The 25,485-nt window shown below is 46.6% G+C and overlaps 9 protein-coding genes across 9 annotated transcripts; 3 read left to right on the top strand and 6 right to left on the bottom strand.

Annotated features, from left to right (window-relative positions):
• Positions 1–1,807: 1,807 nt before the first annotated feature.
• On the bottom strand, positions 1,808–3,337 carry LHYA1_G006865 (NAD-dependent protein deacetylase; the record flags this gene model as incomplete). Its single annotated transcript, XM_031151798.1, has 2 exons — positions 1,808–3,244; positions 3,320–3,337. The coding sequence occupies 2 exons, from the start codon at positions 3,335–3,337 to the stop codon at positions 1,808–1,810; spliced, it is 1,455 nt and encodes a 484-aa protein (XP_031003062.1).
• A 2,291-nt stretch (positions 3,338–5,628) lies between these two features.
• CPS1_0 (Carboxypeptidase S1) lies at positions 5,629–7,439 on the bottom strand (the record flags this gene model as incomplete). The annotated part of the gene is made up of 6 exons (XM_031151797.1): positions 5,629–5,960; positions 6,053–6,447; positions 6,559–6,655; positions 6,702–6,963; positions 6,986–7,128; positions 7,190–7,439. 6 exons carry the CDS (start codon positions 7,437–7,439, stop codon positions 5,629–5,631), a joined length of 1,479 nt encoding a protein of 492 aa, XP_031003061.1.
• A 745-nt stretch (positions 7,440–8,184) lies between these two features.
• On the bottom strand, positions 8,185–9,738 carry Eogt (EGF domain-specific O-linked N-acetylglucosamine transferase; the record flags this gene model as incomplete). The annotated part of the gene is made up of 1 exon (XM_031151796.1): positions 8,185–9,738. The coding sequence occupies one exon, from the start codon at positions 9,736–9,738 to the stop codon at positions 8,185–8,187; it is 1,554 nt and encodes a 517-aa protein (XP_031003060.1).
• Positions 9,739–10,630: 892 nt separating this feature from the next.
• Positions 10,631–12,400, top strand: LHYA1_G006862 (uncharacterized protein; the record flags this gene model as incomplete). The annotated part of the gene is made up of 1 exon (XM_031151795.1): positions 10,631–12,400. The coding sequence occupies one exon, from the start codon at positions 10,631–10,633 to the stop codon at positions 12,398–12,400; it is 1,770 nt and encodes a 589-aa protein (XP_031003059.1).
• Positions 12,401–13,734: 1,334 nt separating this feature from the next.
• LHYA1_G006861 (uncharacterized protein) lies at positions 13,735–16,338 on the bottom strand (the record flags this gene model as incomplete). The annotated part of the gene is made up of 6 exons (XM_031151794.1): positions 13,735–14,954; positions 15,000–15,515; positions 15,563–15,693; positions 15,743–15,758; positions 16,058–16,150; positions 16,218–16,338. The coding sequence occupies 6 exons, from the start codon at positions 16,336–16,338 to the stop codon at positions 13,735–13,737; spliced, it is 2,097 nt and encodes a 698-aa protein (XP_031003058.1).
• A 939-nt stretch (positions 16,339–17,277) lies between these two features.
• Positions 17,278–19,073, bottom strand: psiH_0 (Cytochrome P450 monooxygenase; the record flags this gene model as incomplete). Its single annotated transcript, XM_031151793.1, has 8 exons — positions 17,278–17,542; positions 17,593–17,759; positions 17,816–17,853; positions 17,929–18,034; positions 18,086–18,201; positions 18,252–18,589; positions 18,691–18,823; positions 18,872–19,073. 8 exons carry the CDS (start codon positions 19,071–19,073, stop codon positions 17,278–17,280), a joined length of 1,365 nt encoding a protein of 454 aa, XP_031003057.1.
• A 426-nt stretch (positions 19,074–19,499) lies between these two features.
• fcyB_1 (Purine-cytosine permease) lies at positions 19,500–21,187 on the top strand (the record flags this gene model as incomplete). Its single annotated transcript, XM_031151792.1, has 4 exons — positions 19,500–19,717; positions 19,823–19,990; positions 20,037–20,154; positions 20,210–21,187. The coding sequence occupies 4 exons, from the start codon at positions 19,500–19,502 to the stop codon at positions 21,185–21,187; spliced, it is 1,482 nt and encodes a 493-aa protein (XP_031003065.1).
• A 520-nt stretch (positions 21,188–21,707) lies between these two features.
• hgd_0 (Homogentisate 1,2-dioxygenase) lies at positions 21,708–23,988 on the bottom strand (the record flags this gene model as incomplete). Its single annotated transcript, XM_031151791.1, has 10 exons — positions 21,708–21,829; positions 21,892–21,963; positions 22,050–22,242; positions 22,375–22,558; positions 22,627–22,705; positions 22,764–22,895; positions 22,952–23,037; positions 23,087–23,367; positions 23,418–23,700; positions 23,756–23,988. The coding sequence occupies 10 exons, from the start codon at positions 23,986–23,988 to the stop codon at positions 21,708–21,710; spliced, it is 1,665 nt and encodes a 554-aa protein (XP_031003066.1).
• Positions 23,989–24,467: 479 nt separating this feature from the next.
• nicF_2 (Maleamate amidohydrolase) lies at positions 24,468–25,206 on the top strand (the record flags this gene model as incomplete). Its single annotated transcript, XM_031151790.1, has 2 exons — positions 24,468–25,010; positions 25,072–25,206. 2 exons carry the CDS (start codon positions 24,468–24,470, stop codon positions 25,204–25,206), a joined length of 678 nt encoding a protein of 225 aa, XP_031003049.1.
• Positions 25,207–25,485: the final 279 nt, after the last annotated feature.

Below are 25,485 nucleotides of genomic sequence, written 5' to 3'. Positions count from 1 at the left end.
ACCCGACACACTTTGACTTTCAACACACTTTTAACACCCTTGCTCAACACCAACAATCGAAAATCTCGCCCCCAATTCTCTCGCCGAATCATTTTCCATAACCTGCGTTATATTAATTATCATGGAAGTCCTTGACTCGTACATCACAATAAATGGAATGATAATATAATAATAATTATGGTGAAAGAATTATGCAACCAAAGATAGGTAAGCAATGCGACGAACGACGAGCAGAAGAATTATCTCGCTTACCAGAGTCGGTAGGCTGTTCCTTAACCGAGCCTTCCTCATTAAAGTTGACAAAGTCAAGTTGGGACATCGTGGGCGTCATTTCAACCGATTGTTGTGCGATGAGATGGGATTGGGATGTGAAGTGAGATCGAGAACACCAGAATTCTGGAATCTAGGAAGTTTTGGGAAGAAAAGGAGAAAGGAAGTTGGGAATTTGGGTCGGAAGGTCGTATTTATAGGGGAGAAGGGGGAATACGTGAAGGGAGCGGGGATGGTCTGCATGAGATGCTGGATGGGAATACAGAGATGAAGAACCTTTCAGTGGTATTTCATGCACTATTCTAGACTCTTTGGGGAGATTTAAAGGTATTTTAGTGGTGGGGAGGCGTGTTGGAGGTAAACTTGCTGGGAACGACAGTAAATATGTGGGAGAGGTGTACTAGACGTCCTGTACAGTGGTATTGGTGTGCTGTGGGTGCTGACAGTGCTGAGCATTGGAGCCTTATTGCGCAACACGGAAAATAGCGAGGAGGATATAGGAAAAGCCCCTTTCTTTACCGAAACATTGTCCCATTGAGGATTTCTTGCGGTGGGTATGTACGTAGGTAGCTACTCAAGAGTTGGCCTCTGGGAAGGATTCATGTTAATTGGGCTTTGGACCTGCGGACCTGCATGGTGCAGCTCTCGAGCCCTTTCACTGCCAAACTAGCCATGTAGGTTTCCGGATCACATTCAACATGAGGCGACCAATCAGCGGAAAAGGCAGTGATTCTAGATGCGATTAGTGCCGCCTTCAAAGGCAAGTCTTAGTATATGCTTACCGGAATGTCAAATTAATATTGTCACGCAACAAAACGCATCTGCGTAAGGAAAATTGGCACATATACCAGCAAAGGACCAACTACTTCAGGGTGTTAAAATGAATTATAGCCAGGGTTAATCATAATGAGATCCCGCACATCCTACTAAATGCAGGGGCTTACAATTCTACGTTGAACTAGCTAAGCTTGGTACCCAAATCCGTCGACGTCCTTGGCAGCGAGACGGATGAAATAGCTGACGAAGGGATGGGTGTTGATTCATTATCTTAATTATAGTTATGGGGCTATAGGAAGTGCGAGTGTATATTTCAGTGCCTAGGGGGAAAAGGGGAGTTGGGCGGAGATATGAGGATTGTACTTGTCATGTTGTAATTATAGAGAGGGAGTCAGTGCTGTACCTTTTTTTTTGGTGGATTTTAGGGGTTAAAATAACCAGAGTATATCGTGAAGGGCGAATAATAGTGAAGTATTTTAAAGCTGACCTGGTTATGAAACATCGTCTTTATAGAATGATTGTGTCCAGCTTGATTCTCTTCGCCCGCGGCCAATAGAACCACGACCGCAAAAAAGCAGCCCTAGGACTCGCCCTCCATAAACAAGCCTCCTTCTATTACTCGCCATGCGGCCAAGACAAATCACTTCCCACCACGCCACGCCACAACACCAAGCTTAGAATACAGCCATTTATCTTCCTTTGCACATGTAGCAGTATGGTTTTTCTTGTTTTTTCTCTTCCCAGTATTTTCAAATCTCGTTCACATGTGTGATGATGGTTTGTTGTTTTCGCTTGGCTTGTTTTGCGGTAGGGTGACATCGAGGATCGCCTTGGGATTGACCTTTGGAGCTTCCGCTAGAGATTGAGTATTTGGTCTCTCGGGACTCAAAGGCGCGGTTACTTTGGTTGCTGGGGTTGGTGGAGGCTCTTTCAATTCGTCATCGTTCTGTGTGAGCTCCGGGGCAGCAGCAATGGAAGCAGTAGATAAGGGTTCGAGTTTTTCGGGGTCGTCTGGAGTTATTGATTGTGCTGATTGCGAGCCTGTCTTCTGAAGACGATCATTTGTTCGTTGTTGGTGATCGCTAGACACTTGCAGTGTAGCATCGATCTCTTGAGTCAACTGCTTAATCTCCGCCTCCAACACCTCATCCTTCGACATCGCCTTTCTTTCCTCCCGCAATCTCTCTGCTTCCTTTTGCTTCACATTTCCTCCAACCTCCAACCACAATTCCTCAAGCTCATCTCGCCATCCCAATGCATCTGCCAGCTTCCTGACCCCTTCATCACAGTCTCCCAGAAACACGACGTCATCCGGTCGGCTGCCGAAGTCGCCAACTTGCTCCTTGTTGATCAAAAGACGTGGTACTCCTTCGCTTGCAGACTGAGGCAAGCTAGCAAAAGGATGTACGGTCAAGCTAGTACCCATCACAATAACCAAGTCAGCTTTCCCAGGCACATGCGTATTCATATGAAATGCATGGGGCAGAGCTTCCCCAAAGAACACAATATCCGGCTTCACCAACCCATTACACTGCGGAACAAGACAGTGCGGCACATCGCCGCTCATCACGGCCTTCTTCATCAAACCATCAGGAAACTCCGATTTACACTCAATACACCTCTGGGTAGCAAAGCTCCCATGAGCCTCTATAATCTTGTCACCAGACACACCAGCCCTCCGTTCCAAACAGTCAATATTCTGCGTAAACAGCTTCATCAACAAAGACTTCTCATCCAACAACGCGACAAACGCATGCGAGACGGTCGGGAAGAACTTTCCGGGATACAGCTCTTTCGCCAGCACGTAGAATGGATCCGGATTTTGTCTGAAGTAAGAGATATCGAAGACGGCTTCCGCGTATGGGAGATCTAGACGTGCGAGGTTGGCGTAGAGTCCGGTGTCAGGTGATCGGAAATCAGGAATTCCTGCCGAGGTGGAGATGCCCGCGCCGGTCATCACAACGATGCGTTTGGGGAGGCCATCTTGGATGTACTTTGCTATGCCTTCGATTGAGCGCGATGAGAGTGTTTTGGGAGGTGTGTCAGGGTCGATCTGTTCGTGGGAGTTTTCTTGACCCATTTTGTCTCGTTTGTAGCGAATATTTTGGCCAGAGCCTTTGGAGTGGCGAGGACGGTGTTTGCGGCCTATTTTGGCGGTGTGGGGTTTTTGATGTGGATATATGATGCGTAATATGGACTGGAAATAGAAGAGAGAAACTGTGTCTTATGTAGATTCTGTTTGTGTTTTGAAGTGGTGCCTAATGAAAGAGACTGAAGTTGACTTCACCATGGTGAACGGTGTGGCTGATGTGGCTGATGAAAGGCTGAGTCATCAAGGCCAGAGATGGAAGAGATTTTGATCGCTCCTTTCCATGAGCCAGGTTCTCCTTGACTCTTCATCTGCATCTCCTCAAACGACGTGGAAGAAACAAGTTCGCCGAGAAACATTGAGAAAGCTCTCAACATGTCGAAATGGTATGCAATAGCAAGCTCGATGTGCTCACGTGCCCCCGTGTATTTCCAACTCCATCTCTTTCTCCCCCCACTTTCGTTATGTCGTCGGCCTTTACAACTTACGACTTTCTCAGGAGAAGAAGCTCGAAAATTCAATATCCGAGGTCAAAGGCCTGCACGTCTCGAAAATACTGCTTCTCCCTCCACCCCGCCGTTCCAACGCGGGATGTTTACCCCACGTTCTATTCTTAGACCCCGCTCAATATTTCTTCACCGTGCCCAATGTATCTTCAGCGCAAGGTTGCGGCAGCCTTATATGCATGATCGAGATAAATATTGATACTTTGCTTTTGCCTATGAGTCGAGGTTGGTTCACAAATGCTATTGCTAGTGCAGAGCAGCAGCTACATCACCTCACCGTTGCAAACTTGCCATACCAATTTACACTTCATGTCAACTACCTATACTTTCAAATCTATGTGGTAACTTTCTCGGGACAAAGCTTGATTCTTGATTATCCTGCAAAGCTGAAGCTCTAATCTGCCTTGCCAAGACAGTACCGCTCTCCGCCATGCCACGTCTCAGCCGCACATCGGGTCAAGCCCGAAAGGCCTCTTTGATTGGTCTGTTTTCAAAAACCAAGGGACTCCACAAAGGTACTTTACCACTTCTGTCCATGGCGTGTCTTTAGCTATCCAGCCAAGAAAGCTAGAATGGGCTATGCGAGTTCTCTTTTTATGCTAGGCTGGCACTACCATGCCAAGAAGCAAATACATATATGCGCGCACCTGCCACTCTCGCGCTCTTACCTCGTTCAAGCATAACTACGTGCCTCAGTTTCTTCCCTTTGCCCCTACATTCTTTGCAGCTTCAGTTCTCTGGTATATATGGCTCCCAACATAATCGTAGTCCCGAAATGGACCATAATACTGCGCGGCATTCAGATCCTTCTCGCGGTAATAATTCTCGGAATATCCGCCTATGGAAGTTACTGGATCCATTTCAACGTAATACCAAACCCCCTTCCTCCCAACCCCTCCCTACATCCACACACTCGCTAACCAAAATACCAGTCCTGGGCCTTCGCCATCTTCACCAGCCTCGTAACAATACTAATAGTCCTCTACAACATCCTCACCACGCACACCGCGGCCCTAAAAACAGCATACAACCAATGGGCCATCATAGGTGCGGACAGCGTGGGTGTTATCTTCTGGCTCTCGGCTATGGCATCACTAGCAGCAACTCGGGCGACATTCGTAATACCCACGACGATCAACGAGTGTGTGAATGATGGCAGTGGAGGGGTTTGCGATAGGCGGCTCCGGACCCTGAGAGATCTGCATCTCAACAACGTGCAGAAACGCGAGTTCGTGGCTACGTTTGGCTATTTGAATCTGATGAGTGCTGCCGCTGTGCTCGCTGCTGTTGAAATGTAAGTACTTATATACTATATACTTGCTTGCATCTCTACCACCACCCCCCTCTTCCTCCTTAACTATACCACCTACTTCTTTCTCACCTATTTACCAACTAACCCCCACCCCCACAGGCTCCTCTTCGCCTCAACCCTCCTAATCTTCATAATCCACCTCCAGCGCCAGAAACACTCACATTCCACTTCACCCTCATCCTATGACACAGAAAACGCAGCAACCAGTGGTAGCAACCCCCAAGAACTGAACCAGATATCCCCAATTGCAAATCCCAGCCATAAATACGAGCCAGTACAACAACAGCAACAGCAATATTCCTATTCCTCGCAGGAATATGCGCCGCAAGTTTATCAACAGCAACAGCAGCAGCAGCCTGAGCCATACGTGTCGCAGGTTTATAATCATGGTGGTCATGGTGGTGGTCATGTTGGCCCCCTACAATAGTATTAGTATCAATAGACGGACGGGGGACGGACTTTGCTTTGGTTTGCTTTTGTTTTTTGTTCTGGGATTTGCTGGTAGAGAGTGAAAGCGAATGGTTTAAAATTACATCTGACGAAGTTGGTAATCTGAATTCAGGTCGCACTGTTAATGTATGCACGTTTCATTTTCAATCTTCACATTATGTCACAATTCTCTTGATATCCCCCCCCCCCCCTCCCCTCCCCGAAATATCACTCCAACCCCCCATCTAAGTACCCGAGATAGGCTTCTTCTGCAACGTCTGCTTGAAAACTTGCAACGCCAATTCCGGCTGAAAAGACGGTATCATATGCCCTGACTCAAAGACCCGCAACCAGCTAAGATTTCCCACGCTCTTATACGTCCCCTTCGTCACACCGCCCAGCGTATAGTTCGCCACGGCCTTACTGCTGAACTCGGCTGAGCCGGAATACTCGACGGCGTTTACGGATGCGAAGCCGCCGAACCAGTCGCAGACGGCATCCGCGTCGCCGGCCCAGATTAAGACTGTGATGTTGGATTGTACGACCGATGATAGGGTCGGTAAGAAAGAACGTGAACCTGTGATTTGGTCAGAAAGGCTTTTGACTTGGTAGGATAGAAATGGAGTATAGTATCCGAATAGAATGGATGGATGGCATGGAATCGCTTACCATCACCAAACTGCGCGAATGGCAAATCTACAGCATCAGAACATTCAGAATAATTCGACTTCGCTCCAATAGCTTTCATCACAGCCGGATCAGTCAGATAATTGAGATACGTCTCTGGTGGAAAGGGAGCAGAGCTCGGCTGGCGGATATCGTAGTAATCGATATCTGGGTAATAGACGCTGAAAGCGTTATCGACGGCGTTGCATGTCTCGTGTGCGTTATAGCACTGCGGTGTTTCTTCTGTGGTGGAGTTGCAGGTCAGGAGAGCGGGGAGACAGGTGGAGGTGTAGTTCGCCAAGTAGGCGTCGGCGATGGAGCTGTTGATTAGGGGGTAATATGAGTTGTTGGCGCTGAAGGATATAAATTCTCGTTCTTGGATTATCGCATCGTACCATCTATAGGGGGCTTAGTATTTCTTTGTTGGATTAGAAGTTTGCTCGTATTGAGCGGGGGTAGCTGAAGAGATAGCCGGGGAAGCGTTTTGTAACTCTTTTGCACCTGCTTACCCGTTGTTGATACCAAGAGCCACTAGGTTGATTTCCTCGGCATGCAAACTTTTATTATGGATAGCCCCATTCTGTTGTTCGAAGTAGGAAGCGAATTCTGTTGGTATTAGTAACAAGTTCATGATCTGTGCAAGTTGACTTACCAGGCCCATAGTGTCCTCCGTACGATTCTGTAAAGAGACCAAAGTCCCGGCTCTCGTATTGTCTAAAATGTGCAAAGAAAGCTTGCAATAGTTTCCACACAAACGGCGCTGCAGAAACAGTCCCAACGACGGTATCATTACCATACGAAAACCCCGTTCCAATTGGTTCGTCCACATATAACAAGTTAGCGTACTCGTTCCAGCTATAGGGGTTCAGCGAAGGAGTCGTAGCGTTGTTATAAAATTGGCAAGGACCGTTTTCCTAAAAATGTAAGCTTTCGAACTCGAGAGATGCATTGGTTCAGCCGTGCCTGGAATAATCCTATCATGCTGGAGCACCCTGGTCCTCCGTTCAACCACAAGGCAAGTGGCGCGGATTCGGCATCGTGTCGAGCCTCGAAGAACCAGAACCACATGCTCATATTTTCTGAATGTGAGTTGAGACATTATTCTTGATTCCAAGGTTGAAGATTAAAAACCAAACTCACTGCCGACTGAGAAGTAGCCAGAGTACTGATTTACACCAGGCGTCGTCTCGCAGATGCCGGAATTCTTGACATAGTCTATCGTCGCTCCCGTCGCATTATGTTCAAAAATGGTGTGGACAACGCCATCGCGCTCCTCGACTGATCGTTTCCCAGCGAATTTCGATCCTTGGAGAATATTCAGACCGAGGACATGGGTGGCAAAACCAGCCAGTACCGAAACGGCGAGGAATGACGGGAATTGAACAAGCATGGTTTGGAGTGTCCGCTGGACGTGGAAATAGTTCCTATGGAGAGAAGGGTAAAAAAAAAAAGAAACATCAAGGACTTTATACTTTTTCCATTTGCTATTTGCTATTCGCCTGCAGGTGCAGATGTGACGTGCTGATGTTGGGACCTGGCGATCTTCCGGGGCTCCTTCCTCATCTTCCATACTTCCATGTCGAAGCAGCTGCAGAGAGCAGATCGCTGACTTCTGCATGGAACAGAAATTACAACCAATGCGGGGTCAACCCAATCCAATATCGTGAGCGGTGAAATCAAGCTTCGCTAGGGTCCGGCAGATAGTACCGCATATCCAACGGGCGGGGTAGTGTGTGATTGGCCTATTGGAAATAAATTGAGTTTGTTGACAGTGTAAGGGCTACAAGGGTAAGTAAGCTGTTACTGCAGCTTACGCGATAAACCCCTCATTCATGTGACCTTCCTGATCTGGATTTATTTATAAGTTACGATAAGCTAGGATTTGTCTGTCTCTTTCTTATACGTTACCGCCTGGGTGGTTTGCAAGCCCCGTAGGTGCACAATGGGCTGATGATTTGTGGTCACGCGATATGATATGAGAGGCAGACTTGAACGCAGGTTGCTCAGCCTGTTCATCGAGAAGAAAACTGCAAGCATGACTACTGCGACCAAGAACCACTGGATTAGTCTATCAAACTTATTAGCTATACTTCACGAATGAGTAAAATCCATGAAACAAAACAATTTTTAAAAATTCATTCGGGTATTTTGGCAACCGGTAACACCTCACCCGGGCTCGAGCCTTTATGAAGCTGGGCATAGATAGCAGCATCAAGAAGCGTCTGAAAGACCTCTGGCTTGATATCAACCCACTCGCCAGTCTGCCACTCATTCCCATTACCTGGATCCTCCTCTCTCCTTTCCGGATGTGCTGTAAAGTAGTGCATGTTTCTCATCTTTGCCAGATTCCGGAAACCCGCGTAGGGCTGCGCTTCAGGCAACCTCTTATTAGGTGCCTGGATTTCGGCCACGCTTGACTCCTCTGGGAGCCATAGTATATGTGTCATGGCGGCTCCAGTCAAGCCGACAAACACTGACGTATTGCGGGCAACGATTACTTGCTCCTTGAGGGAGATTGATCCGAAGTCTACCTTCTGGAAAACCACTTTTGGCCACCTTGCTTGTGCGCTGGCTATAAGAGCATCAATATTCCGCAACTTTCTTCTCTCTTTGCGATTAACTATCGTCACTATAGTCGTCTCTTCACCACCGTGCTTCTTTGGCTCGATATCTAGAAAGCGGTAAATGCGCTTCAGAAACGCATTCAAGAGAAATGTGTCGTGGCAGTCTTTCTCTACCCAGTGCCATGCCCAAAAAGGAGAATACGACCCCGCGAGTGGTAAAACCACCTTGTCAAGGCATACCGGCTGCATATATTTCAGTAGAACGGGTTTCTTTCCAGTAACCATATCCCACCAGCCATCCAAGCCATCATCAAGACCTGCGTCACCATCTGTAAAGACGACGTGCATATTCGCTAAGTCAGACTGGTGGAGATATGGCTCCCGCGTCGAAGGATCGATTGCCATTTGCAAAATATCTAGACTGACTATTGCTTGCCATAATTCCAATAGTTTATGGAAGATGTTGTTGTGATTTTCCCTTTTCACCAGCAAAGTCCACTTTCCGTCCGGTTTTCCGGGCCCGCATTTCTCGGCTATAACCTCGTCTGATGTATCCAAATCCCAAGATTTAATCTGCGCGGGAACGCCAGTGTCAAAGAAACCCACAGGCATGCTATCAACATCCAGGACGCCGTGCAATGACTTTGCCGCGGATGTATCGGCTTTGGCCTCCACGGTGAAATTCCGCAAATGGCATTGCATTGCCGTATGGTGGTTGGGCTCGGTGCGTGTCTGGTCTATGAGCAATCGCTTTGCGAGGCACAGAGACTCATTCCTATGGGTGCGAAAGCACTCGAGTGACGATTGCGAGCCATCTTCGCAGTATGGTATATGATGTGTGGCGGGGTAATCTAGGTAGCGGTGGCTATATAAACGCTCGCATTCTTCTTCGTCTTTCGGGGAGGGCAGGTAATCGATAGGGTATGCTACTGCGAGCGTCGATTCGGGTGTCTTTGGTGACTGTTGCTGTGATTCTTTGGGAGTTTCACCAAAAATGCCATGCAATGGCGAAGTGTCGCCGCTGGTGGAATACTCGTACGGCCGGAAATAACCGACGATAAAAAGGGCGATAATAAAGTAGCAGAGCACAGAGCCCCAGATACGGAGTGGGCGCGACCCGAACATGCTGGAACTACGGATAAACCGAGCGAGAGAATGCTTTTGAACACTCCACTCTGCGCGTTGCAGGCAAGACTGAGTGAGTATTCGAGAGGCGCGAAAGAGCGGTCATATTAAAGCCTTGAGGATCTGTGCAATGCTTTATTCGTCTTATAGGTCTAAAGAGAAATGAACAGCATCGGACGGAGAATACGAAGTAGAATCACATCTAACTCTAGACGCAAACCGTCGCGCCGGGCCGGGGCGAAGTGGTTACTGTAATCCCTGTTCGCATCCCGTGTTGGCGGCGAAGCAGCGAACAGGATGCAACCTTGAGACGCCAACGATATCCACCCCTATTTTACAGTCATCTGTTAAATCGGCTTATTTCGTTGGCATTTCTTGGGGTTATGGTCTCCCCGACCTTTTTATTACCGCACCTATTTTCGTACTCTATAAGGTAGCCTTATAACTTATATGTTAGTGCTCTGCAATTAACACCACAAGAAACGAACCCCGTATAACATGTGATGTACTCGTATAGGTATATTTCCGAATCTAAATGTTAGTTTTTCGTTTCATAGCTGCAAAGGGTTTGATAATGTAACATCATTTGTCAAGACCTATAATTGTCAAGTGCGTGCCGACTCAAGCAGTGCGGCGGCGTAGCTATCTCTCTTCCTAGTACTCTAAGTCGAGACTATTCCAGTTATAGCCATTTCTGTTGGTTTTGCGGTTAGAGATTGAGTCCAACAAAGCAAGAATCAAGGTGCCGAGTCAGGGCGTCGCTGGCAGACTTCTGGGTCTGCAAAATGGAGGTGAGGTCTCTCCCTACCTTCGATCCATCGTTTTTCCTGTTCCTGTAAACCCTCTTGGGGTAACTGGACTACTTTACGACGCAGTGTTTGTGACTGCAGTCATGGCATCTTTCTTGTTATTGTTTTCTGCTGTCTCTCTCCTCAAGATCGCATATGCCGCTGCTCCTGCTGGCCCAATTCCACGATCTGTAACCTGGGCACCAAAATCATACGGTGTTGAAGGACCGTGGTGGGCAGTGAGAACTCAGCTGGGAACTCCGCCTCAGATCATCGACTTACTCCCCGGAGGCTCTTTTCAATCTGTCGTTTTTGGAGCTGATTTGTGTAGCACTTTCTGTGATGCTCAGACTGCTGGGCTGTATAACTCAGATGAATCTTCCACCGCGTTCACCCAAACGGGGCCTCCAATAGGCACGAATGGTACCAATTTTATGACCCGCGGAATCAATTACACTTATGTTTTTGATACGATGTCACCAGTGGCAAACATCGAAGGAGCACCTGATGTCCATATCCCGTCTTTTGATATGGTGGTCTGGACTACTGGTTTCAACGAATTTCCTGGCGGATCGAAATATGGTCTTCAGATTGGTAATTTAGCCTTGGGCGCCACGGACATCAATCAGTCATGGCCGAACGATGGAGCACCAAGAGCAAATGGGACTTTAGTTCCGAGTTTCTTGTTCGACGCCGGAATTACCCCTTCAAACTCTTACGGCTTGCATGTCGGATCTGTCGCAATGGGGATCCCACCTTCTTTATACTTCGGAGGCTATGAGCAATCACGAGTTCTTGGACTTGTTACAGCGCAAAGTTATGGCCTCAATTTCTTCCCGATCGACCTCTTGGATATCAGTATTGGTGTCGCTGTAGGCAACTCGCCATTTGACTTCACGTCCAAGGCGGGCCTTCTGGCACAAGGAAATGCCTCCATTGGACCCGCGCTTCAAGTCCATGTCGACTACAATCCCCCATATATCTATCTCCCACGAAGCACGTGTGATGCAATCGCAGCGGAACTTCCAGTGCATTTCGAGCCCTCTCTAGGCCTCTATCTTTGGAACACCACCAACCCAAATTATACTACTATCGTCACGAGCCCCTCCTTTCTTGGTTTTACATTCAGATTAAACGCCAGCATTTCCCAGAAAATGACCATCAACGTCCCATTCTCTCTACTCAACCTCACCCTGACGCCTCCCGCGGTAACGCAACCGACAGCCTACCTACCGTGCTCCCCACTCTCTGAAGTGAGCGTACCAAATTTAGGAAGGGCGTTTGCACAAGCAGCTTTCATTGGAGTAAACTGGCAAACCGACGGCCAAGGGACGTGGTTCATGGCGCAAGCACCAGGCCCTAACACGCCATCTGCCCCAGAAGGCGTAGCCACGTCAATGCAAGCATCAGACAGATTCGTCGTACCGTCAACAGATGACTGGGTTGACACTTGGAACTCGACCTGGAAGCCAATTGAAGCAGACACGGCGCATGTAAACTCATCAATACCCGAGGCAACTGCTTCGTCTTCGTCTAAATCGACATCACCTCCCAGTTCACACATATCCCCCGGAGCTATTGCTGGGACTGCTGTCGGTGCTTTATGCGGTATGGTATTAATTGGTACAGGCGTTTGGTTTATTGTCCGAAGAGTCAAGAAAAACCGGCGAGAAACAGGCATGTCATTCAACATTCGGTCCCCTAGAAAGCCCCCTCCTGTTGTTACGTATCATGGAGATAAGAGAGATGGCGGATTTGGACCACAGGAGGTACAGGGTTCAGCGGTTCCAGGTGCTCAGCAGATGTCTAAGCAGCAAACGGAACACCCACGAAAAGAGCTCCCAGGAGACCATGCATATGAGTTGCAAAGTTAGGAGTTTTGATAAGAAGTGAGGCCCTTTAATCACAGTGAACAGCATAATCTTTGAATAACATGTGCTAATACTCAACACCTAGTCATTCGATTGAAGCAAGCATAATACTGTTAAACTTAGTTAGCAAATAATAGAAAAGTCTTTACTTCTCGTCCTTGGCAAGAATACCCCAAACTCGGATCTTCCTTTATTTCCGAATTTAAAATAACTTCTCTTCCACATGTCAAAACAATCGAATCCTACCTCGTCGAATCTTCTGCCTCGGAACGCCACCCTCACTCCCGTATAGTCGATCACCACAACAAAGAATTACAACACGAACGGAAATTGGCAACCTACCTGCTTGAAAACTTCAAGTACGGTTTCGGTTTGGAAGAGTATATTTACATATCTCAGTTGAACCAAGCGGAGGCAATGACATGCGCAATGCGTGTCTGGAGACGCGAATGGAAAGGACTTGGTAGAGAATATTGTGGAGAAGCTCTGATATGGCAGGTTCGCGGCTTCCCTCCAGGCATTGGCTTGATTGTTTGCTAACTAGCACAAGTTCAGCCCCACTTGGCAAGTTACCTCGAAAGCCCTTGTTGACTATTACAATCGCCCCAAAATGGCATACTTCACTGTGAAGCGCGACATCGCACCAATATCTCTAGGGATCGAGCGAGAAGAAATAAAGAAGCCGCAGTTTGAATTTACAAGGGCTTTTCTTGACACGGAAACTCAGGCCCTTGGGTTGGCGATTAATATTACTTTGAAGCCCGTCACGTATTCTTTAACGGTGAAAGCTTTTGAATTGTCGACAGGGAGAGATCTGATGACACGCGTTGAAACGCGAGAGCTGGCGGCTAACATTTCGACGGAGCTGTTCGATTTGGAACTTCCGAAGTCAAGGACGTCTACCGAGGAGCCCCTCATCATCTCGAAATGTCTGAGGAGTTTATCTGATAACAGCAATGAAGGAACCGTTGTTGCAAGATGTACGAACTGGCCCCAGCCATATCGTTACTTGAATATGCCCAAGCCAGAATTTGCGTTGATGGGGATATCAATACAGTCAAGACCAAGGTTCCCGTAAAGAGCTTTACTCTCTATGTTGAAGATGTGGATGGGGTGGAGTTTGAGGATAATTGCTGGGACTTAGTTCCGGGTGATACGCAAGCTGTCGTTACTTGGAAGTACTACGGTATGGAATGATTTTGGAAGCGAACAATATAATCTGAGATAATTATTCAAGGTATTTTAGAAGTGGGAGTTCTTCCAGGTAAAAGATAAAGTTCTATCTTCATTCTACAGCCCAACTTCAGAATTCAAAATATCATCAATTTCAAATCCATTCACATCCCTTCCTGCAGCAAGCGCATAAGCTCTTCATCAAAGCTATATCCAGAATTGAAATCTAAACTGCTCATCCCGCCCACGCCTTCTCCAGATCGAGGACAATATTCGTTCCGCGACATGTCATCTCCAATCGGGCCAGGAGTGAAATGCAAGTGGCTGTTGTATGTCTGGCGATGTGTCACAAACTCTGTGTTTAGCTGACTAGAGGTTCTGTCACCCAGCACGTGTGTCTTGATAGAGTCTTGTGTTGTTTGCGTTGATGATTGGTCCGCCCTGGGCACAGTTTGACGTATTTCGACAGATTGGGTAAGAGTCGACAACGCAGCGAAGCTCTTTTCGGGCTGCAATAAATGACCATCCATTGCACCTCTGGCCTGGAGAGGTACTGCAATCTTTTGCAGGGCATGCAACCACTTCGACACATGAGGCAAGCGATCCATCAACGCCGCTAGAACTTCCAGGGATCGATTGAGGATTCCTTCAGCGCCCTCGGCGAGTTGGGGACACAATTGAGGCCATTTCCAGAGATATGATGCCAATGAGCCACATATATAGACACCAAATACAACGATCGACGGAATGCCTTCATCTGCTGAACGTAGGGTGAACCAAGTGTCAAATTGCTCATGTAAATTATAAACATTGGTGAACAACTCGTGCGACATCTGGGTCCAGAACTCGGGGACAGCGTACTCTGAAGATGATGTGCCAAGTCTCGATTCGAGAATATCCTCGAGATAGATCCGGCGAATTACGATATTGTTAATTCTAACGACCATTGTCTGTGACAGGTACGCCAAGTCCAAGAACTCGGCCTTGTGACCTCGCAGGTTGATCAAAGACCAACGATGGCGTACTGGGACATGTTCTTCCCACTCTTTTAGTCTTTTCGTCACCTGGGAATACTCGCTAGCCCTCTCCCAGGGTTTGACTCTCTCGTCTGCTCTTTCTCTCTCGCTTCGGCTGGCTCGACCAGCTCGTCGTGCTATTTCGCCCCAATGGCTGTGAGCCTCGATCAGAGTAGCAAATGGCGAGCGCGATTGTAGGGAACACAGTTCTGGGTTCTTCAAAGCGGCTTGGGTCCCTTGCAGTGCGGCTCGTTGCTGTGGTATGGCTCCGTATGCAAAGTCAGTCTCGTCGGATGGAAGCAATGCAGTGATATCAGTCAAAGGAAAAGAGACTGCCGCGTTGTGCTCGGAATACAAATGATCTTGACCTTTAAAATTGTTAATAGGTCATTAAGAAGTCTGGAGGTGAATACTTGCTCTGTAAGACCCAGAATGTACGTCTAGCAACTTCAGAATTAATGATCTCTGTAGTTGTTGCATCTTTAGGAAGAATATAGCTCTCTTCTCTGTGAAGATGTTGAATTCCGGCCACTGCCCCCGAGATATTAGTAACACATTTCTGTAGTTGTTTAGAGTCGCATACTTCGGACAGCAATTCCCATGTGAATCTAACCAGTCAGCCAATGCTAAACCACAGTATTGGATATATCTCACAGCACTGCGGGTCCTATTCCCTTGAGTCCATTCAGAGACACCTAGCAAGAAGAATGCCTGGGTTCTTTCCAAGCTAGGGTTGTAGATCTCAGAGGGGAGGAGATCGCTAGCTTTCATGATAAAATAGTCTATTGCTTTATTTGCATCTCCATATCGATCGATGAGGCATTTGGTGAACCTTGCAGAAACACTGAGTATGCTTAGCAGGAAAAACACACCAATTGACTTTCGATCCACTGCAAGGCGTTCTAGGAATATGGCTTTCGGGAGAAAGCCTAGAAGAATCAACGCTGCGTCCGAACGTTTGAAGCGAGCAACTAACCAAGTTGAAAGCAAGTTGTGAAAAATGTTCTACAACCCTCGACCACTTCTTCAAAGGGTGGTAGGACATTCCAAGGATCGGGATCCGTTTCTAAAATAGATTCCGCAAGCGAAGATCTAATTCCAGGGGATCTTTCGATGTTAGTTTGAGATAGCAATAATAGGCTTGAATTATCTCTACCTCATCACTGTCTCCACTGCCGGAGGTGTAAGTACATGTGTGCTCCCAGTGGATACTACAATGCAGCTTGGAGTATTATTCGTGCTGTTGTCAGATACCTCTTGTCGGCGTTGTCGATACTGATTACAAGTCAGCTCTCATTATTGCTCATTATTTCCCAGTATTCAGGGATCATGCAGCTTTCAGTATAGAAGGTGCGACTCACTTCGCGATCATTTCCTTCTCTCTGACGGTCATGATCACCCTTATTCCGGCTCACAAATACGCTACAAAAAACATGAGCGATTGTCCCCGTTATTGCATGTCAATTCTTACCAAGCTGTCGCTGTGGCTGGCCCCGCTGCTCTGCAAAGCTGACACGGAGGTTCTGCATTTTCATGAACACATTTGCTTCGAAGGCGACGACATCTATACCACGTGATGATTTAGCATGTATCAGTCCCATCGCGGACTCCGGACAAGTCCCACCTCCTACAGGCAACTGGGGCTCTCTTCCGCCTAGGTTGCAAAGGAGTCGCAGAGGGGGTCTCGGCAGCCGGAGCATTATTCGAGTGCCAATCTCGACTCCAATCCCTATTAGCGTTGTCAATCTCCATACCGGCTTTTTCAGTACGTGAGTTACATCTAGGTATTAAATTTGGGATGGTTGTCTCCGGCAGAGGAGGCTGTTCCAGACAGATAACTGTGCGCGCTAATCCTGCCGGCAGGATTGGCGGCAATTTTGATATCTTGCCTGCCGGAATGACAACTCCACATCAGATTGCGGGGAGGCTGGAGCTAGTAGCAGTTCTTATCAACACCGGCTCGTCAATAATGGGGGTGCGGTGCGGCCGCAACTTCGCGGCAAGCTCATCCTTGCGTTATTACCCCTGAATGTTCTTTGTTAAACTTAAGGGAATGCAAACATGAATCACGATGCGAATATTGGAAATAACCATTTTGTCATATTAGTTTTTTTTGATGAGGCTTGATTGGTATCTTGATAATAAGCATGGGCGTTGCATGTAGCTGAGCATTAATTATTGACTGAACAAAAGTATAAAATCACTTGTATTACGCGTCGTGGGCAATGCGTCAATACGTAATCTCATCTGTAAACAGGTATAATGCGACAAGAAGAATTCTTGGAACTCTTTGAACGTTTGAAGTATCCATTGGCATCTACTGTCTGCTACTTCTTAACACTTGAAACAAGTACAACTGTCAACTCAGTTTTGATATTAAATTTCATCTCAGATAGATTTGTAGACTAAGTCTTTCGCCTTCTCTGACCGTGGTTCCATTGTACACTGAAATTCCAATGGATGACTATTTTAATCAGCGCTGAGGTTGTAAAATGAATTTTCGACTCACTATTGACCTATCTTTGACCACCCTGGTTCAAACGGAGTCGGCTTTCCCGATGGTCCAACTGGCCAATCGATATTGAGTGTGGATATCATTGTAGCCATAACCATGGAGACTGTGTTGTTCGCCAGGTACTGTCCCGGACACACCCTAATATCCAGGTCTCGTCAACGACTGCATCTACACACTCAGGTGAAGCAGTATATCTTGAAGAGTACATACCGGCGACCAAAGCCAAAGTTGCCAACCGGGAACGCCTCCCCAAGCCCACCTTCTGATTTCGGGATATACCTGTCAGGGTTAAAGTCGTATGGATTTGAATAAACATCGGGATCACGGTGCATAGCGAACACATTCTGATAAATAATTGAACCCTTCGGAATTAACATTCCCTTATACTCGTCGTCTTTCAAGTTTCGATGAGGTATTCCAAGTGGTGACAATGGTGCAATCCTAGGATAAATTAGACGATATTTACTAAGCAGTTTGGAAGTCCAACTTACCGAAGAACTTCGAGTCTAATGTAGTTGAGATATGTAAGGCCGTCAATATCCTCAAATTCTGGCAGGCGATCTGATCCAATGACAGCATCGATTTCGACCTGCGCTTTCTTTTGTACCTCTGGATTGCACATCATCATCAAAATAAACACAACAAGTGTAGTCATGGTCTGGATCAGCGTTATTAGCTAGTCAATCAGCTCGGGCCTTTGTAGAGACTTCTTACTGTGTCAGAGCCAGCAATAATAATGGCAGCGGCGGAACCTGTAAAATCAAAACATCAGTAACAGGAAAATAGAAAGGAGCATGCAGAAATATGTTCTTAGATGGAGTGAATACCTTTGATATCAGCCAGGGTGAAATCGTTAGGTAAACCTTCCTTCTCATTGCTCCTGTACTTCTCCAACAAGTTATGAATAAAGGATGGGTTGGTGACTCCCTCTTCCTAAAAATAGATTAGCTATGGATTTTTAGCTCCAATGTACATAGAGCTTACCATTTCTCTCAAGGCACCCTGGTACGGAATTTCATGCATGTTTACAATGGCGGATTTGTTATCGTGTGCATACTTCAAGGCCCGAAGTCCCGGTAACCAGTCCGGGAGATATCTCACTATTTTAGAGTCAGTCAGGTTTCAAAAGAAAAAATGTTAATAGACTCACCCGGAGGGAATCGGTCGACGATTGTCCCACCAGGAGCTCCAGCATGTGAGGTTGCGTAGCCTGCGGCATCGGACAGGTCAACCCATTGATGGTCAACAGTATTAATATCTACACCGTAACCGACGTTCGCAACTACAGCAATTGCGAACCGTCTCAGCTCAAGCTCCCATTCCAGCGGGCTTTTCATCATCCCTTTGACTAAGCGGTGGGTCTCTTTCATCTGCAAGCTCTGATACTGAGAAACCTTGCTTTTGGTAAACGGGCTTTGGAGCATTTTGCGATGCTGTTGCATTTTAGGGCTCCAACGCAGCCAGGTCAAGGTCATGCCCCATCCTAATCTGTGCAAATGTCAATTTTGTGCCCATGTATTTTCTCAATTGCCTCCAGAAGCTGCGTTTGTGTAACTCGAAAGCGGGGAAGAGTGATCAAGAAAACGTACAACTCAAGCAACACAAACCGTGGGCGGTCAGCGTAATTTGCTCCTCTCCTGTCCAGCAGATCGACGCATGCTTTCACACTATTTAGAACAATGATAGGCTGTCTCAGTGTGTTGAAGTAGAGAACATCGCTTTCTGGAGAATTTTCAGCATATGATACATGGAAAGACGTGTATAACTTACTATATTCTCGACCCCAGTTCAAGTAAGCTGTAGGGGAGTCTTCAAATGGTATAACTCGGAGATGGCCAATCAGAAACTCTCCTGGTGGCCCAGGTGGATATGGGAGAGTTCTTCGGTTACGAAATTTAAAAAAGGCGAGTACAATGACAAGTCCAGCAGCAGAAAGCAAAGTAGCGTAAGGGGATATGATTGGAATATACATCATGAAAGTAGGGTGCGGGAGCGATGAACTTGGTGTTGTTCTCCTCTAGGGTGCCAATGCCAAGTTGATATGAGTGAGGGTATCTCAGTTCTGGCCGCTAATCGCAGCGGCAGTGCCCACTTTTGGTAAATTCCCTATCACGGCTAGTCACTTACTTTTACTGCCGTGCATTGACATTCTTCTTATCCTTGTGAGGAGTCGTAAACAATCCGGAATTGATAGATAAGTGGCAGATAACTTATCTCAGATGTCGTGTAGTATCTATCTATACTGAAATTGGAACGGTCTGCGCGCGCTGATATGGATAATGGGACACTAACCAGCCCCTTCTCGTTTGTTTACATTATAGGGGCAAACCTCCCAATAATTCTAGTCCATTAAATCCCCAATCAAGCTCAAACCCTTCCTTGGCCAGCGCAAAAGAGAATGTCGAACGACCGCAGCTCTACGAGCGAAAAATCGCCAGAGTCTACCCAACATGACACAGAGAAAGGGGTATCAGAACAGTCGGTTCACGAAGTTCCTCTTGGAGGAGAGTCTAGTGAAATATTTGGGCAACTCTCACTCTGGCAAAAGCTGGCCAACTATGGCGTTGAGTTGAGAGGTGTCCAGCCCGTGCCCTTGGAAGAGAGGACGGACACCAGGTATCTTAATCTTGCAACATGGTTGGGTTCTTCCATGTTGTGCCTTCTTCCGTGAGTACCCGCACCTTATAATTTTCCCCTTTGTCCTGCTTATTTTGACTATAGTCTCACAACTGGAATTGTCGGCACTCTCGATTACGGCATGAGTCTAAGGGATTCATTTTTGGTCATCTTCTTCTTCCAATTCTTAACAGCCATTCCACCTTGCTATATGGTAACTATGTCACCGAGAACTGGCATGCGACAAATGATTCAAGCTCGTTACTCTTTTGGGTAAGCGAGCCTTGTTCCTTTATTATTCCTTCGCTAATATCATAAGATACTATCTCAACATAGTCCCAATCATCTTGAACATGGCAAGCATTATGGGATTTACAATGATTTCAACTGTGGTTGGTGCCCAGTGTTTAGTGGCAATCAGCAACAATGGTCTTTCAGTAAATGTACATTCTTTCCTCCTCCTTTAATCCCAATATACTTACCGTGCGCTAGGCTGGAATAGTTATCATCGGCCTCATAACCATGATCATGACGATTACCGGCTACAAAATTATGCACGAGATCCTACGCTATGCTTGGATCCCCACACTCATCGCTATCATAATATGCGTGGGAGCGGGCGGAAAACATCTCAAACAACAAGTGCCAACTGTGCCAGTAGATGCTGCGACGGTGATAACCTTCGCTTCACTGATCGCTGGGTACAATCTTCCATTTGGAAGTACACTGGGAGACTACGCTGTGTACATGCCTCCAAATGCTCCAAAATTCCGTCTGTTCCTCTACGCTTGGATGGGAATCTCTATTCCGAGTGTAGTTTTGATGACCCTAGGCGCTGCCATTGGAGCCACGGTACCCGTGATCGATGAATGGAACGCAGCATACGAACTAAACTCAATTGGAGGTGTTATGGCGGCAATGCTTCATCCGATAGGCGGGTTTGGAAAGTTCGTCACCCTCATTCTCGCGCTCTCGGTCATCGCCAACACCGGACCATCTATCTACTCAGTTTCTTTGAACTTCCAGATCCTGATTCCCGGCCTCCACCGCGTTCCAAGAATTGTCCACGTTATCACTTCGACTGGAATCCTGATTGGTGTTGCAATTGGAGCTGCCAAGCAGTTCGAGACATCTCTTCTGGCCTTCCTTGGTGTTATTTCGTACTGGTCTGCTGGATTTGTCGGCATTCAGCTGACGGAGTGGCTCGTTTTCCGTCGCAGGAATGCCGAGACCTACGATGCGAGCATCTGGAACAACAGGAAGCTTCTGCCTTCTGGTATTCCAGCAATTGTAGCTCTTCTTGTCCCTTTTGCCCTTGTAATCCCATCCATGGACCAGACTTGGTATATTGGTCCTGTTGCAAAGAGGACAGGAGATCTTGGTTTTGAGTTTGCACTCGTTCTTACACCGTTTATCTATTATCCTCTACGAAAGATTGAGATAAGTAAATTCAGGAATGGCCGCCTATAATAGAAGGAAGTTGCGTAGGAGACTTTGTTTGGAGGTTTGGTGCGAATTAGATTGTTATATGGTGATAACTAGTAGCAAATCGTTAATAAATATTTGAAAAAAGGCTCATTAAAACTAGCTGGTACTGGTACTAATTATACTAAATTTTGGTATATTTAATATGTAGCTATCAATTTGAGTGATTAATTGACAAGTTAATAATAATTCTTAGGTGCAGATCTAATCTTTTAGAGAGGCGTCGTCCCTCCATATGAGGTATAGTGAAAGGTGGATGTTAGCGAAAAGTGAAAAGTGTTTCGAATTCACCCAGGTCCAAGAACCTTTACGGGCTTTACTGTCATTCGAGAAGGTGGTTTAAGCAGATAAATAGCTACATGGGGTACATTGAAACAAAAGAGTGCTCATTCCTACTTTTAGTATCACCCTATATATCACATTTCCTTTCATTCTTGACTAGCATTAGGAAACAATTCAACGATCTGCTGTTTATGCTAAAAGTCCTAAGTAAGATAGTAGTCAATTATATCACCGGAGCACCTCCCCCTAACTTAGGCCGGCCCAAAGCTACCAATAACTCGTTTATCTCATCCAGATGATCCATAAAATGGCCCTGAACATTATCCCAGAACAGTGGCTTTTGTCCTGCGTAGATACCCGTCAGTACATCACCACCTATGCACTCGTCGCATAAGTTTGGCACATACCTTTAATATCCGGATGTCTATCTGTTGCGAATTTGGTAATGGAAAAATGGGAGCTGAGATGTAACATGAATCCTAGAAAACGCCGTCAGTGGCATGCTTCTCAAATTTTCGGTTTGAAAGAAAAGTAAGGAGGAGGTGGGGGGGGGGGGCAAATTTACCCAAGGACCCTTCACCAGCCAGGACCGGCTCAAGAGTGGCCGTTGTAGCATTCTTGAAGGCTTCGTATGACTCGCCATGTGCCATATAACTATTTTCGCACGCCAGGCCTCCGGGTCCCATCTCCTTTACGCTCCCAGCATACTTGCCGTATATCATGCCCCCGATTTCCGTAGCCATGTTCCGATGATAATACTGTTGAAAAATAAAGCATTCGTTAGCGAGCTATGGCGTATATATATGCACATGCCGATGAAATCCGGAGAAATATAGAAGGAGGAGAAGAAGGAGACGGAGAAAGGTATGAAGAGGTTTGGAGTTACTTACTGGGGGTCTGAATGTATTCTGCGTATTTAACCATTTCGGTGTAAAGACTGCAAATTCGGACAGAGATACGCCGGGGATTTTTGAACGTGCCGTCAATACAGTGTAGACGGTGGGATCGAGCTGTTCTTTCATACCGCACGCAATGGAGACAAATTTAGAGAGATCGTACTTGTACGGTGCGTAGCTGAGGTTAAGCTTAGTATGGAGCAGCTCAGTCTCAAAAAGAAAAGATTTAGATTGAGCAAAACTCACTTTCCGTGCCACGCAACGACGTCAAATGGCGTATGATTCTGGGTGTAAGAGGAAAGCTTTCCAGTGAGCTTATGAACGACTATTTGAAATAATTAGGATCTTCTGTCAGAATTGGAATCATTGGTTATTGCACTCACTGCGCCACTTTGAGCTATCGATGTCAAAACTCGCGGACGGAATTTCAAAGTCTCTCTGGTGCGCCATACCGTTGGACCCGATGGGACCAAGTTCTGGTAATTCAAAGTGGCTACCAAATACCTCGTGGATATCTAGCAAACATATATATGAGTATTATGTCATTGCTGGTATTAGATGGACCACTTACAACCGTGGACAGGACCGTCTGGCAAAGAAACACTAAACCTCATTCCAGCTTGGATAACGCAGACTTCACCAACGCCCACAACCATTCTAAAAGAGTCAGAAAGCTGTTCAAAGGGATGGAAGGGGAAATAGGTACCTTCCAAGTTCAGTTTGAATGTCCAGACGCCCAATCTGAGGAATGATAAGGAAATCACCGTCATTGTTTACAAAGGCGGTCTTGGACATGGAGGCATTTGCAGCATACATGTGAACTGCAAGGCCCTCTTTAGTAGTTGGGTCTCCATGGCCTCCCATTGTCTTAATTCCCTCGATGAATGAGACTCTCTCGACCTCGCTTGGCATAGGAAGTGGCCCCCAACAGTACGCTAAGGAAGTGTATTGAACATTAGGGTTCTGTGGCGAGAAGCATGCTTCCAACTATACTTCAGATGAGCGCAGACAGCCAATACTACAGAGCAAAGACCTACATCTGGGGTGGCTTCCATGGGTTCAAGAGGATAGTGGGCAACTGTTGGTCGGATTCGGTACATCCAACTACATTTTGGTTTAGAATTGCCATCTACTCTGGAGGAATATCTTACACATTTTGCAGAGTCTGGCGAGACGAAATAAAAGACGTCCCATTTAGCTGTAACACACATTAGCTGAGAATATTCTACAAGCTTGAGATGGTTGTATACTTGTTCGGAGTAGAGATCAAATGGGCATTTTTGGGGCACATTTTGTCCTCCCGGCGGTAATGCTCCCGGTCTTCAAAAACGGTTCGTAAATAGTATAGGAGTCAAGATCAGGTGGTTGAACTTACATTGCTTCCGAAGAGAATCTATTACCAAAACCTGTTTGATAGCTGTATGGGTCCTTGGGTCGGGGGGTGGTGTAGAACGATCCCGCTGCGGATGCACCGAATGTTGATGCTTCGGTCTTGGCATCGATTGAAATTGCTTCAACTTCAATTCCCGGCTTTTCGATGGACGGGGCAGGAGAGGGGGGTTTCTCCGTAGTCACGGGCCCAATAGCTTGGCTTTCTGATAGATGCATTGTTATCAAGATACACAATTGAGGGAAAAGAGCAAGCTGTTGATGAATATTTGATCAAAGTCTGGACATAGAGCACAATAGCCATTTCTATCCCCGCGGCATGCAATTAAAAGTAAGACCTACGGGAGTATCCGCTTCCATTGTGTGACATGGGCATAGCCCAAGATTGGGAAGATAGTAAAGCGATCAATTAGGAGAAGACGTTCCAGATAAAATGCCGGCGGCCGGCAAAATATGCGGTTCGGAAGATACGACCCACTTTTGATATTTGGGGGTTATTACAGCTCTGCTCTTTATCTGCGCTGTGGAACTTATGTTCCTATGTTAGCCGGGCGGTGTAGTTTGTAGTACCCGGGCGGTCAGATATGGCAAAATACAAAGATGCTTGTCTTCTAGTTCTAGCATCACAGAGAGAAAGTTGTTTACTCGCCATATCTCGATTCTCCATTCGCATATTACGCCTCATACTTACTTCAATAATGTCGGGTCTCACAGAAGATGATTACCCCGAGTATTCACAATTCATCGCGAACAAAAAAGGATATAGTCTGGGGTTCGGGAGCCGACCTGCTCTAATTCTCATAGACGTCTGCGATGCCTATTTTACTCCAGGGCCGCTAGACCTCCGTGGATACCAGAAAGCAGCAGAAGCACCAGCATCAATGAAGCGCCTACTCTCTGCAGCACATGCTGGGAAATGTCCTATAATATGGACACAAACCAAATACATCCATCCCAGAATGAGAGATGCAGGATGGCTCGCCAAGAAGAATCCCGCGTTGGATGAATTCCTGTTGCTGGGCGATGGTGATGCGCGGGGTCTGAAGTTTCTGGGCGGCCTGGAGCCAGGTGAGGATGGCATTATCATCCATAAGAAATGTCCGAGTGCATTCTTTGGTACGAATCTCCTCACGCAACTGCATATTCTTGGGGTTGATACTTTGCTCATCGGCGGAGCCTGCACAAGTGGAAGTGTGAGAGCCACTGCTTTAGACTGCATGCAAAGTGGTTTGAGAGCTATAGTATGTTCTTTCCCCTTTTCTTATCCAAGCTCATGGTTTTTCTGACATGGTTTTCACGTAGGTTGTATCAGCAGCGTGTGCTGATAAAACGAGGGAGGCCCATTTCTCCAACCTTTTCGATATCAATGCAAAGTATGGCGATGTCGTTGCAGAGGAAGAAGCGTTAGATAGTCTAAGTTCCGGATGGTCGATATAGAATTATCAATCTAGTGAAAACGAGTTTCCTGCTATTAAATCTAAGGGGTAGAATTAATATACTGGCGGGCTAAGAATCTAAAGACTTGCTGCCAAGTGCAACGTTATTTTGCTCTGAACCCTTTTCGTGATATATCTCCTCATGACCAAAACGCCGGCAATATACAGCCTATCGGAACCTAAGTGGGCCTACTAAGAATAGAGGTGCATATTGCCGGTAGTGAAATCTGAAGCTCACAAGAGCTATTCAAGTAAACCCACGTGGCCAAGTATTTTCTCC

Source organism: Lachnellula hyalina, assembly GCF_007821495.1.
Source record: "Lachnellula hyalina strain CBS 185.66 chromosome Unknown contig00138, whole genome shotgun sequence".
Lineage (NCBI taxonomy): Eukaryota > Fungi > Ascomycota > Leotiomycetes > Helotiales > Lachnaceae > Lachnellula > Lachnellula hyalina.
This window is presented reverse-complemented; position numbering and strand designations above follow the sequence as displayed.